This window comes from Mobula birostris, chromosome 1 (genome assembly GCF_030028105.1).
Source record: "Mobula birostris isolate sMobBir1 chromosome 1, sMobBir1.hap1, whole genome shotgun sequence".
Taxonomy (NCBI): domain Eukaryota; kingdom Metazoa; phylum Chordata; class Chondrichthyes; order Myliobatiformes; family Myliobatidae; genus Mobula; species Mobula birostris.
Genome location: NC_092370.1, coordinates 176017730 through 176031363, shown reverse-complemented (window position 1 = coordinate 176031363; position 13634 = coordinate 176017730). Strand labels below are relative to the sequence as shown.

Genomic DNA, 13634 nt, shown 5'->3' with positions numbered 1-13634 from the left:
GTCCCAGCAGTGAGCCTTGCGGTACCCCACTAGTCACCACCTGCCATTCTGAAAAGGTCCCGTTTACTCCCACTCTTTGCTTCCTGTCTGCTAACCAACTCTCCACCCACACCAATACCTTACCCCCAATACCGTGTGCTTTAAGTTTGCACACTAATCTCCTGTGTGGGACCTTGTCAAAAGCCTTCTGAAAATCCAAATATACCACATCCACTGGTTCTCCCCTATCCACTCTACTAGTTACATCCTCAAAAAATTCTATGAGATTCGTCAGACATGATTTTCCTTTCACAAATCCATGCTGACTTTGTCCGATCATTTCACCGCTTTCCAAATGTGCTGTTATCACATCCTTGATAACTGACTCCAGCAGTTTCCCCACCACCGACGTTAGGCTAACCGGTCTATAATTCCCCGGTTTCTCTCTCCCTCCTTTTTTAAAAAGTGGAGTTACATTAGCCACCCTCCAATCCTCAGGAACTAGTCCAGAATCTAACGAGTTTTGAAAAATTATCACTAATGCATCCACTATTTCTTGGGCTACTTCCTTAAGCACCCTGGGATGCAGACCATCTGGCCCTGGGGATTTATCTGCCTTCAATCCCTTCAATTTACCTAACACCACTTCCCTACTAACATGTATTTCGCTCAGTTCCTCCATCTCACTGGACCCTCTGTCCCCTACTATTTCTGGAAGATTATTTATGTCCTCCTTAGTAAAGACAGAACCAAAGTAATTATTCAATTGGTCTGCCATGTCCTTGCTCCCCATAATCAATTCACCTGTTTCTGTCTGTAGGGGACCTACATTTGTCTTTACCAGTCTTTTCCTTTTTACATATCTATAAAAGCTTTTACAGTCAGTTTTTATGTTCCCTGCCAGTTTTCTCTCATAATCTTTTTTCCCCTTCCTAATTAAGCCCTTTGTCCTCCTCTGCTGAACTCTGAATTTCTCCCAGTCCTCAGGTGAGCCACTTTCTCTGGCTAATTTGTATGCTTCTTCTTTGGAATTGATACTATCCCTAATTTCTCTTGTCAGCCACGGGTGCACTACCTTCCTTGATTTATTCTTTTGCCAAACTGGGATGAACAATTGTTGTAGTTCATCCATGCAACCTTTAAATGCTTGCCATTGCATATCCACTGTCAATCCTTTAAGTGTCATTTGCCAGTCTATCTTAGCTAATTCACGTCTCATACCTTCAAAGTTACCCCTCTTTAAGTTCAGAACCTTTGTTTCTGAATTAACTATGTCACTCTCCATCTTAATGAAGAATTCCACCATATTATGGTCACTCTTACCCAAGGGGCCTCTCACGACAAGATTGCTAATTAACCCTTCCTCATTGCTCAAAACCCAGTCCAGAATAGCCTGCTCTCTAGTTGGTTCCTCGACATGTTGGTTCAAAAAACCATCCCGCGTACATTCCAAGAAATCCTCTTCCTCAGCACCTTTACCAATTTGGTTCACCCAATCTACATGTAGATTGAAGTCACCCATTATAACTGCTGTTCCTTTATTGCACACATTTCTAATTTCCTGTTTAATACCACCTCCGACCTCACTACTACTGTTAGGTGGCCTGTACACAACTCCCACCAGCGTCTTCTGCCCCTTAGTGTTACACAGCTCTACCCATATCGATTCCACATCTTCCCAGCTTATGTCCTTCCTTTCTATTGCGTTAATCTCTTCTTTAACCAGCAACGCCACCCCACTCGTGAGAGGTTCTTGGTCTAAAGATGCCAACATCTAGAGCTTCTCCAAAATAGGAGAATAAAGCAGTTCACATTTCTGCACATAATTTACGATGAGGTAAAAAAGGAAGGTGAGGAAAACAAATTCATTACTTTAATAAGTGGCTCATAATTACTCCCGCTTCTTATGAGGTTAAAGAGATGAAATTCAACGGCCAAAAGTTATAGCTCAAAACAGCTTTGAGACGATTGGCAGAGACTGCAGATGCTGGAATCGGGAGCAACAAGCGACCTGCCAGAGGAACTCGGCAGGTCGAGCATCATCCGTGGAGGTGTGGGGGAGAGGAGTTGTTTACATTTCAGTTCAAAATATTTCCATCAATCCTGAAATGTTGATAATCCTTCCCCCAACTCACTGGTGCCGCACAACCTGCTGAGTTCTTCCAACAAGTTGCTTACTGTTCAAAATACTTGACCTAACTACAACCAATTTTTAAATGCAACTCCATGTTGGAAGATGAATGTGATTTGATGCCTTTCAAAAACAACCGTCATTTGGTAGTTAAATTTATGTCGTTCTCACCTGTGAAAGTTGCTGATCACCACCTTCAATAAATCGGATGAGAAGATTATCAGTCTCATCGCCACTAGCTACTCCCGACTCACTAACACATTTCAGCAGCTGTCTGACTTGGGAAACTTTGTGCTGTTGCAGAAGATGTTTGGCAGCTTTATCATACACAGCAGCTGCATCCAACTGAAAATCCTGGGTTGGAGATAAAATAAATGAGCATTAAGGAATTAAAACAAATAGAACAGGTAAATCTTTTGTGAAATAGAGGTAGAAAAATATTGACAACTAGAACTATAAGATCATTTTGAAGAACTTCAATGGGAGTAGGTGACATTGGGAAATAAGTGACGTAGAGACATCACTTTGAAAATGTCAACACAAGAGCAAGGGAAAGGGTTATTATAAATTCTTTTTTCACAGATGGTGGAATATGCAATGTTTCCAAGAGTGTGTAGCTGAGTTAGAGATCATAATGAAAAGAATACACTTTGGGAAGAAAACAGGATAATGATGGTGGTTTTCTATTGTAGTTTTGAGTCAGGCTAGACACTGTGGCTTAAAAGGTTATAACTCCATAGCCCATCATATTTCACAATTCTCTCTATAATTGATACTTATATGCCCAACTTAATTTACTTTACCTTCCTACACTTCTTAATAATGTGGGTGCACGCTTGTCCACTCCCACAACTTGGTAGCACCTGGACCTGATCAGTTGGTTTGCAAATGCCCAGGTTAGTACATAGGACAAAGCCATTAAAGTAATGTCCCCACATCTTTCTAATACAATCTACTACTTAATCTTGGGATCGTAATTGTTTACAGAAAATCCACATTAATAATATCAGGAACATTTTGTTTATTTACCCCCTCTTTTTGCATAACATTGGCGGATTTGGTATTCTTTGTGGACTGGCCCCAATTTAAATTTCCTTTTGCTCTTAAGAATATCAACCTGTGTTGAAGGTTCTAATGATTATTCCTATGTTACTCATCTGTGTCATATTTGCATCTTTGCAATTTTTTTGAAAATCAGTTTCCAGTATTTCCTACCAGCTTCCTTCGGAATCATCTCATCTCAGTGATTAGGCTGGATTTTTTTAAGCATCTATTTCTTTTGAATAATAATCCTCACTGCACCTGGCAATTATACACTCTTCGTAGCAGCACCTCTGGGCAAGCAGGCAGCATGACACTATCAAGATTATCTTACATTTCTCTTTATTGGTAGTTTCTCTTTATTATTCTTTATCAGTTCTACCTTGACTGTCCTCTCCACCTACTTCAAAAGAGTGGCAATCACACCAGTGTCTAAGAAGAGCAAGGTGAACCGCCTCAATGACCATCACCCAGTTGCACTCACATCTACTGTGATGAAGTGCTTTGAGGCGTTGGCCATGGCCAGAATCAACTCCTGCAAGGACCTGGACCTGCTGCAATTTGCCTATTGCCACAATAGGTTTACACCAGATGCTAGCTGTCCACTCAGCCTTCGATCACCTGAACAACAGTAATATTTATATCAGACTGTTGTTTATTGATTACAGCTCACCATTCATCATCAGTACTAATCAACAAGCTCCAAAACCTGAATCCCTGTACCTCCCTCTGCAACTGGATTCTTGGTTTCCTTATCAGGAGACCACAGTCAGTGTGGATTGGGAATAACATGTCCTCAACACTGGCATGCCTCAAGGATCTGTGCTTAGCCTACTGCTCTACTTTCTCTACACCCACAACTGTGCAGTTCGGCACAGCTTAAAACACCATCTATAAATTTGCTGATGATACAACTATTATTCATAGAATTTCAGATGGTATTGAGGAGGCAAACAGGTACAAGATACATCAGCTGGTTGAGTGGTATCAAAACAACGGCGTTGCACTCAACGTCAGTAAGACCACAGAATTGACTCTGGACTTCATGAGGGGGAAGCCAAGGGAACACATATCAGTCCTTATCGATTATCAGCAGTGGAAAGGGTGAGCAGTTTCAAGTTCCTGGGTGTCAACATCTCTGAAGATCTATCCTGGGCCCAACGTATTGATGCAATTACAAAAGGAGGCACAACAGTGGCTATATTTCATTAGGAGGTTGTGGAGACTTGGTCTGTCACCAAAGACTCACCCAAATTTCTACAAGTGTACCACAGACAGCATTCCAACTGGCTCATCACCATCTGATGCGGAGGGGCTCTGCACAGGATCAGAAAAAGCTGCAGGAAGTTGCAAACTCAGCCAGCTCCATGGTGGGAACTAGCTTCCCCAGCACTCAGGACATCTTCAAAAGGCAATGCCTCAAAAAGGCGGCATCCGTCATTAAGCACCCCTATCACTCAGAACATGCCCTCTTCTCATAGCTACCATCAAGGGAGTGGTGGAGCCTGAAACAACACACTCAACGTTTCAGGAACAGATTCTTCCCCACCGCCATCAGATTTCCGAATGGACAATGAACCCACGCAAACTATGTACTGCTATCACAAAACAACATATTTCACAACTTATGCCAGTCATAGTAAATCTGAATCTGATTCCCTATACACGTGCCTTTTCACTTTCTTTGTTAATTTTCTCTTCTATTTCATTTTTTGCTTTTCTTTTCTATGATTTTTTTGGTTTCCTTTTATTTAGATTTCTTCTTCAATTTTCAAATTTGTTTATATCTCCTGGTTCAACCACCAGACCAAAGATATTCTCCTGTATTTTTAGGCATCAATAAATTTAAAGATGTGCCTTTTCACAGATGACACTATCCCAAGTCTTGGTGACATAAACTTCAAGGCACATAAACAGGCATTTGGCCAAACAGTGTGCAACTCCATCTTGGCTCTAATCCATTCTCATACGTTTATTCAGCCTCCTTTTAAATGTTAACTATACCATACATTTCAATCATTCCCTGTAGTAGGAGTTCCACTTTATCACTATTCTTTAGAATAGGGATTCCCAACCTTTCTTATGCCATGAAATTTTGCTCTTAACCGAGGAGTCCGTGGACCCCAAGTTGAGAACCACTGTTTAAGTTTCTTCTGAAACTCTCACTGGATTTTTTTTGATGATAATTAATTGTTGACTATTAATACCATTAATCTCTATGCTCTTCCCTACAAGTGAAACACTCTCTGTATCCACTCTATTAAAAAGCTTATACCATTTTAATCAGGTCACACCTCCTCCCAGCCTACTCATGCACTCACAATTCCAAATATTCCCTGAAATTCCTCGGATCCTATTTCTTATATATCTTTTTTTATAATATGACCAACAGAAATCTATGTAGTGCTCCAACTCTGATCTAACCAAAATTTGATGCAGGCTACGCATAACCACCATATTTTTTTTCGATTTTATTCCACTGGAAATAAATTTTGTTTGGTTTGCTTATTTTGAGGATTTACCAATCTATGACACAGTTTACACTAATAGTGATAGAGATAATCTAAGATTCATTTCCCTTACATTCCACCTAGACTGGTGCATTGCGAGCAATAAGTGATCTTTCTGTTCTTCTCACCTCATTTATCTGTACTGAACTCGATTTGCCGATTGTTTATCCAATTCTAAAAGTTATTAACAGCTTCTTTGTAACTTGTTGATGATCTGCAAACTGTCATCAAATCCTCCCCCACAACACCAAAGTTTGTATCACCAAGCCTCTTGCCTTCCAGCAGAATCCAGTAATGGATTCTCAGTGGAGGGTTACACATGGCAGCAAAACTCCATCCTGCCTTCATCTAACACCCACACACAAATACACTTTAGCAGAGACAACATAAGCGGGTTTAAGATTGGATTTCTTATTTTCACAGCACAGCACAGGGTTAATTACTGGTACTACAGCATCAGCAGAGACTTTAAAAATACGGAGTGTTCGGTCAGGTGATCAGAGGAACTATAAACTTATGTTAAAGAATGTTTTCATTACCTGAATAACTCGGAAAGAAATCCCAAAACCTTCTTCAATATTTTTGCCTCCAAGCAGAACCTGGAATAAGGACAGCAATGACATTATTGGCAAATTCATACAAAAATGCTTTCTGGATATTGGCTTCTTCATGAATGGTTTTATGAATAATGTTGAAAATTACAATACAGGACACACCTTGCATGCAACCTCTATCTTCATTTTGTTATTGCCAAAGAGATTGGCAGGAGGTCCACTGATCCTTGAACTCCCTGAGATCTCACATCGTTGCAAAAACTTTGTTACTTCAATCTGTAGTTCAATCGTATTAATGTACCTGATAATAAATATGCAAACAGATTTTGCACATGATCAATTGAAATGACAAAAACAACTTCTGAGTTATCATTGGTACATTTCTGTTAATGTACCTTCCATGTGATCCATAGAGCTTTGTATGACAGCTCTCTCTTACAGCAGTGCATCAAAACAAACTACTGAACTTTATGCTGAAACAAGATGGAAAAACTGAAATACTTCTTTTTAAATCAAAGCCGCATTTAAAAATATTCAACAAAATAGTAGGGAAGCAGGCAGGCACAAAAAACCCTAAATGACTCCTTTGGTGTTGTACCGTCACACACGTTAGCTGTAAGGAACCATACAGTTTCCGTTAATTCAGTGGTTCTCAGGTGAGTCTTTGGCAGAAATGCTGAAAAGCTCTCATTATTGCAATGCTTGCAAACCCATACAATTGGATGGGGAATTCTAAGATACTGATTCAACAATCGTAGTAACTGAAACAACTGCCCCCTTTTCCTCAACTGTTAACTTTTGGTAAGGTGTTAATCTGTAAACTTTTGTAAAGTTGGGAAAGTCAGAAATGTTTTCTGTACTTCTCAATGCCTCAGTAAAGCAGCCAGTGTAATCAAAGACCCCACTCACCCTGAACGTTCTCTCTTCTCCCCTTTTCTATTGGGCAGAAGGTACAAAAGCATGAAATCAAGTACCACCAGGCTCAAGGACAGTTTCTACCCTGCTCTCATAAGACTATTAAATAATTCCCTGGTACAATAATTCGGACTCTTGTCCTCACAATCATCACATTATGATCTTTCATCTTATTGTTTTCCTGCAGTGTATTTTCTATGCAGCTACTGCACTTTATTCTGCATTGTTTCATCTTGTTGCACCTCAGTGCACTGTGTAATACTCTGAACTGTAGGAATAGTATTCAGGTAACGGGCACAAAATGCTGGAGGAACTCAGCAGGCCATGCAGCGTCTATAGAAAAAAAGTACAGTCGATGCTTCGGGCCGAAACCTTGCCGAAGGGTTTTGGCCCGAAACGTCAACTGTACTTTTTTGCATAGATCCTGCCTGGCTTGCTGAGTTCCTCCAGCATTTTGTGTGTGTTGCTGGGATTTCCAGCATCGGCAGATTTTCTCTTGTTTGTGAACAGTATTCAGGATAAGCTTTTCAATCTATCTTGGCATATGTAACAATAATAAACCAATTCCAATTTTTTTCTTCCCACCTTCCAAAAGAATTAATGGTACACACATCTGCTCTTTCACCCTGCTCTCAGAATTTCACTGCTAGAATAAAACCATGTTGTAATCTAGACAGAAAATATGATGGACTAAATCATCTCCATTATTTACCTCAAATTTTCTGTCCTATAAGGCTAGAAAGAAAATGAGGGATGGACAAAAATTAATTATGGCAAAGTCCATCTCTTCTCAATCAAAACCACAACTGTCAGTACACTTTAACTGCAGCAATTAGAAAGTTTCGAAAGTTTCCAAGCAAAATGGAAAACATTAATATATTTAAAATATGTAAAATTCTTATTAATATATATGCACCTCTCAGAAGCTAATCTCTACTCCATTGGTGAGAGCCCACAATCAACATATTAGTACAATTTTAAAGTCACATAAATTATTAAACAATGCCTGTTGTTTGTTTTTATCTACATATGGACAATATTTTCAATATTTTATTACCATATTATTAAAGCCGACAGATCTAATCCAATTACCTTGAGACATCTGCTGCAGACATTTTCTTGCGCAAAGTGCTGGTATTTCTTTTTCTGAATGAGCTACGACTGGATAATTCCTGTAAATATGTTTTCAGGTGGCCTTTGGCTTCTACCAACCACCCTTGTTGAGCTCCCAAGGTGCTATATGATTCTGCTTTGTGACTGAAAAACCTGATGCAAGTCATAGCTGCTCGCATATGATCCTGAAATGAAGATATTGCGAAATATCAATTTACTTATCTGGTCTACTTGAACAGAGTTTATACAACCAAGTCAAAAAATGCAATTACCTTCATGAAGCACTGCAGATCATATAGAATGTTGAAGAAACCCTGTTTCTGCAGATGCTTGCAGGATGCAAAGAGGTGGCGACTCCACGTCTCCAGGCTTGGATCCAGTTCTTCCATCAAATTTTCTAAATCATGCAGCTTTCCAGTTTTATAACTTGGGATGAAAATCCCTCGGATGAACACTTCTTCAGGACAATCCTAAAAGTGGGAAATAGAAATTGTTTAAAATTGAAATACTGCACCTTGATTAAAACAGCAAGTTCCACATGCAAAATTCTAAATAAAAATACAGCAGGCCTTTAAATAATGGAAATGGAAATGGAAATTTAGTTCTGTAACACCAAACTACTAATCTCCTTTTGATTTCATTAAATAAATGTAATATTATTCAATTTTTAAATTCATTTTTCTATTTTAGTTTAATCCTGACAAACAATAAGTGGCCATCAGGTTTGTGTTGGCAACAATACAAAGAAGCATCTTCTCACCCTTGTTCAGTTAACCAGTATAACCCACAGGGTTCCACATTCAAATTACGTTCTTATAGGTTTCTTCTGATTTGTCAGTGAATTAATTGGCACACATCAAGTGTTTGTGGCCTCTAGCTTTGAACTAGCTTCCGAGTAGATTATGTACTTTAGCTAATGCCATAAACTACAAGTTTGGGAATAACTGAGTTCGGAAGTTGGCCTGCCAGAATTTACCGAAGAATTCATGTAAAATAAAACACTCTACATCTCTTTCTAAATTCAATTAATTTCCCTTACTCAAAGATATTCTCATATTCCCCCAGCTACAGAAACAGGGAGGTAACCTGCATTCTGTCTCCTTCTTTGACTGCCAATTCCTGCATCTGAGTCTATCGCATTGACGTTCATGAGGCATAACTGCACCACCTCACTAGTCATCCTTCTGTGTCACAGCAATAATAGACAAATCTATCACTGACATGTTGTAAAAGACAGCAAGTACAATGCCTTACTTTATTCAGCACATGCTCCAGTGCTTCTCTTGTACAGTTGTGTCTCATATAAAAACTAATAATGGCCAGGTTGGAGCCATAACTTTGTAAGTAGAACAGGCATTCGTCGTAAAAGACTTGCTGCTTGACCTTTCCATCTCCTTTAATTTCAGGGGCTGCACCATTGACCTTCAGCATAGTCTCCAGCTCTCTCAATGAAGCAAGGATGTCATCACCCTGCTGTTTATGGAAAAATAGACATAATCAAAACACACTTTATTAAATGATGTCAGGATAATTTGCTGTAAATTGAGAATGCACAAAACATCAAAAATATTCACATTACTGACCCAGGAAATAAAGCTTTGCAACTTTTTACAAGAAGTTAAAACAACTGGTGTGCTCCTAAACTGAATGAATCCACTAAATATATGATGTCCAAGGCCAAAGACACCAACAGTGACTATTTTTTTTAAATTCAGCTTTTAGATATTACAGGAAAAGAACAAATTGACAACGGGATGTCAATAAACCCAAGCAAATTCTAAGAATTTCAAAATACATTCTCTGATAATAAATGGAACCATTTGAAATAGTTATTTAGGTATTTAATATTATTAGGTCAGTCAACAGCCAAGACACGTTGCAAGTTTTTTCTAAATCTATAATAAAAATCACTCTAGGTTTATTCTAATCAGATGATCATATTTTAATCTGGGGTTACAAAAGTAATTATGTCCCACTGCACTGGTTCATAGAGTAAAAGAATCCTGAGTTTCAGTAAAGCCTGAATCGTAGCTTCAAACGGCAGGTGTTGGCTGAAAGCGATGTGTTATGATAGCTGCATATCATCAGTTTTCACTAACATTCAGGAGAATCTCAATATGAGTGTCTATAATGATCAAGTGCATCCTTATTCACTGAGAGCTCCTCTGCATTAAAATCTCATTCAGACTTTCTTGATGCAGGTGTTCCTCTTTCAGAAAAGATTAATGTACAAGGCATGTTGTAAAAGTGCAAAGCTCCATCCACTCAGCTGTTTCAAGACAAAGTTCAGACATCTAACCTCATAGCTTAATCTTAATAATGTGCCCTATATAATTCAACTGTAATAGGATCCCTGACATGCTTTAAATATGCTTGTGATTCTTCCCCCTTTATTAATTTTGTTTTTAGTTTTTCATCACTTAATTATGCTTTTAAGCATATTTACTGTTTGTTTTATTTTTTTAGTTTTTAATTATTTAAAGCCTTTCAGACTAACTCTTCTGTTCATAAGAGGTAATTAAAAGTAGTTCCATAATGCAGGGAGCCGTCAGGGTGGTCTGGAAGCAAGGCCTCAGAATCTCCATTTTATGGGCTGTTCTCTGGGGAAGCCGTTACAGCAATGAAGTTTGGTGATGAAATTCCAATCTCTGTCCCATAAGAGGTTAGTAAGGCTGAAGATGTTGCACAGGAGAGGGGGCAGAGGTGTTTACAAGGTACAAGGCCAGATAGGGCTTCAACCTACTTGTTTCTATTTCCACGGATGCTACTTGACCTGCTCAGTATTGCCAGCATTTTCAGAGAGTTTTTAAAAATTCAGATACACAGAATTTAGTTTTTGTTATGCCAAATAGCTGGAAGTGCAGAGTATTTATGAAAACCAAATGAGTAATTAAAGTGACAAAACTTGTACCACCAGAGTTAGCATTTTTTAATTCCTGCTGGAATTACTTTGTTTTTAAGATCATTACCGTAGACAAAGCAGGTTTTACAGAAGTCTCCAAGTGCTGGACTATTTCTTGCAGGAGTGAAGAGCCAAGATGTAGCTGATTTCGATCAAAAGGTGGATTTAAGCAGCGAGAAAATTTCTCTCGAGCTCCAGATAGGTTCCCTACTTTGAGGCAGGCTAATCCCCAAGCATGCCAGACCCCAGTTGGATCCAAGCCACTCTTGGTTGAAACCTGGAAAATAAAAGCATTGACATCAATTCACCTTGTGACCCGATACAAAATAAGCAACAGAAGTAATCAAATAATGTATAGAAAATTAAAATGCTTAAAATAATACACTCAATGCCTAAAACAGCTCTCCAGATATTACTGTGGAAATTCATCTCAAAAAGCAAATACAGCAAGTTATTTGTAATATCAGGAGATCTTATAAATAGAAGATTTAAGAACTTGGTCTGGTTATTAACCATAAGGGCCATTAACCCATTGGATCTACAAGAACATCAGCAGACTAATCCCATCAACCCAATTTTCCTCATCTACTTCCCCCTGTAGCCCTTCAATTTATCTCCTCTAACATGCACATTAATTTCCACTGTGACTCTTTTTTGTGTCACTTAGCTGAACTAAATGGTAATTGACAGTAGCCAATTAACCTACTAGCACATCTTTAGAATGTGGGAGGAATCCAGAACATTTGGAGAAAGCCAAAGCATGCTCACACAGAGAATACATGCAAACTCTGTCAAACATCAGAATCAAACTTGCATCCTAGCAGCTGTGAGATAGAAGCACAAACTGCTCTGCCACCAAAGCACTCTTTCAAGTTCAGGCTGCATTGACAAGACCTAGATTAATAAACTAAGTTCAAAAGCTAGACTAACACTTTCCCAATAGCAATTGCCTAGTATGCCATTAACACGGTGATTTAGTTGGCAGCTTGCTCCATTTCCAATTAGAACTCTGCTAACTTGGACATCAAAACTGCCCTAATATTTGGTCAACATCATTCCAACAAATACCAGCCAAATTATACTAAATAGCTACGTTTCCAAATTCTCACTGCTTATTCTTGGTTGATCAGAGAGGTTAATGATTATGGGGAGAAGATGGGAGAAATGGGTAGAGAACAGTAGATAAAAATCAAACAGGATTGTAAAGTGGAGCAGACTTAATGAGTTGAATAGCGTAGATCTGCTCCTTAAGACTTCTATATATGCATATTGGCCTCCATCATTCCTTACAATAATAATGGACACTACAATTCTAAAGTCATTGACCAGATGTGCAGCTTTAAAATAATATTGAAAGAATTTCATCATCCAGAGCCAATTCCCTGGTATTTCAATATTACCATACCATTACTGTTATGCCAGATACTAAACCCATCCCTGATTGCATGAATCTAAATAAAAATATTCACTTACCTCAACAGCTAGTGCATAGTATTCAGTTTCTAAAAGCTTATTTCTCAATCTTGTGATGGCTGCTGGTTTAAGGATTTGTTCAAGGGAAGGCACATCCTGGTAGTTGGCAGCAACTAAAATCTTCATTACATCCACCTTGCTGATGTAACTGCATGAAGTGACAGAAACCATGAAACAAAGCTTGAAAAAGAAATTCTATAAGAAATACAATAGAGGTCCTGTTTAATTTAAATTTCTCTGAGGTAAATTATACCCACAGATACCCTTCACACTCATGCAGATACAGTAGCAGTCATTCAAGAACTTCAGGGTCACCAGGTATTGACACCTGGTGAAAATGCATCAGGAATTGTGTATAGATCAACACACAGAGGGATACACTTGAAGAGGAAGTGGAGCAAATGTTGACCAGATGAACTCTTGGGTTGGCTGGATTATCATACAGGAGATTACACAGAGTGAGTCCATATTTTCTTTCGTCAGAGGAACAAGATGTGAATAGTGCCATTTTCTTATAGGGCTTCAAGGAGTAAATGCTGAGTTGATATTTACCCATCTCGTGTCAGAATCAGAATCAGATTTAATATCACTGGCATATGTCATGCAACTTGTTGTTTTTCAGCAGCAGTACATTGCAATAAATAATAATTAACACTATACATTAAAGAATATATAGGTAGTGCAAAAAGAGAGGGAAACAAGTGGGTTAGTGTTCATGGGTTCATTGTCCATTCAGAAATCCGACGGTGGTAAGGAAGAAGCTGTTCCCGTAACGTTGAATGTGCGTTTTCAGGCTCCTGTACCTCCCCTTTGATAGTAGCATTGAGTAAAGGGCATGTCCTGGGTGATGGGGTCCTTAATGATGGATGCCGCCTTTTAAAAGTGTACTCAATGCTAGGGAGGCTAGTTCCCATGATGGAGCTGGCTGGGTGGCACCTCCATACCAGGGACGATATACCCAGTTAGAATGCTCTCCACTGTACATCTGTAGAAATTTATGAGCGTCTTTGGTGACA

At 38.9% G+C, this 13634-nt stretch overlaps 1 protein-coding gene across 3 annotated transcripts in view; it reads right to left on the bottom strand.

Moving 5' to 3' along the window:
- The window catches only part of zfyve26 (zinc finger, FYVE domain containing 26), a 119272-nt gene that overhangs the window by 5693 nt on the left and 99945 nt on the right, over nucleotides 1–13634 (bottom strand). For all 3 annotated transcript variants that reach the window (XM_072266562.1, XM_072266570.1, XM_072266580.1), the window contains exons 33-40: nucleotides 12619–12766; nucleotides 11213–11422; nucleotides 9498–9716; nucleotides 8516–8713; nucleotides 8223–8428; nucleotides 6378–6516; nucleotides 6201–6260; nucleotides 2282–2464 (exon numbers count right to left, since the gene is read on the bottom strand). In XM_072266562.1, coding sequence (XP_072122663.1) covers nucleotides 2282–2464; nucleotides 6201–6260; nucleotides 6378–6516; nucleotides 8223–8428; nucleotides 8516–8713; nucleotides 9498–9716; nucleotides 11213–11422; nucleotides 12619–12766 — 1363 coding nt within the window. The remainder of the gene's footprint in view (nucleotides 1–2281; nucleotides 2465–6200; nucleotides 6261–6377; nucleotides 6517–8222; nucleotides 8429–8515; nucleotides 8714–9497; nucleotides 9717–11212; nucleotides 11423–12618; nucleotides 12767–13634) is intronic.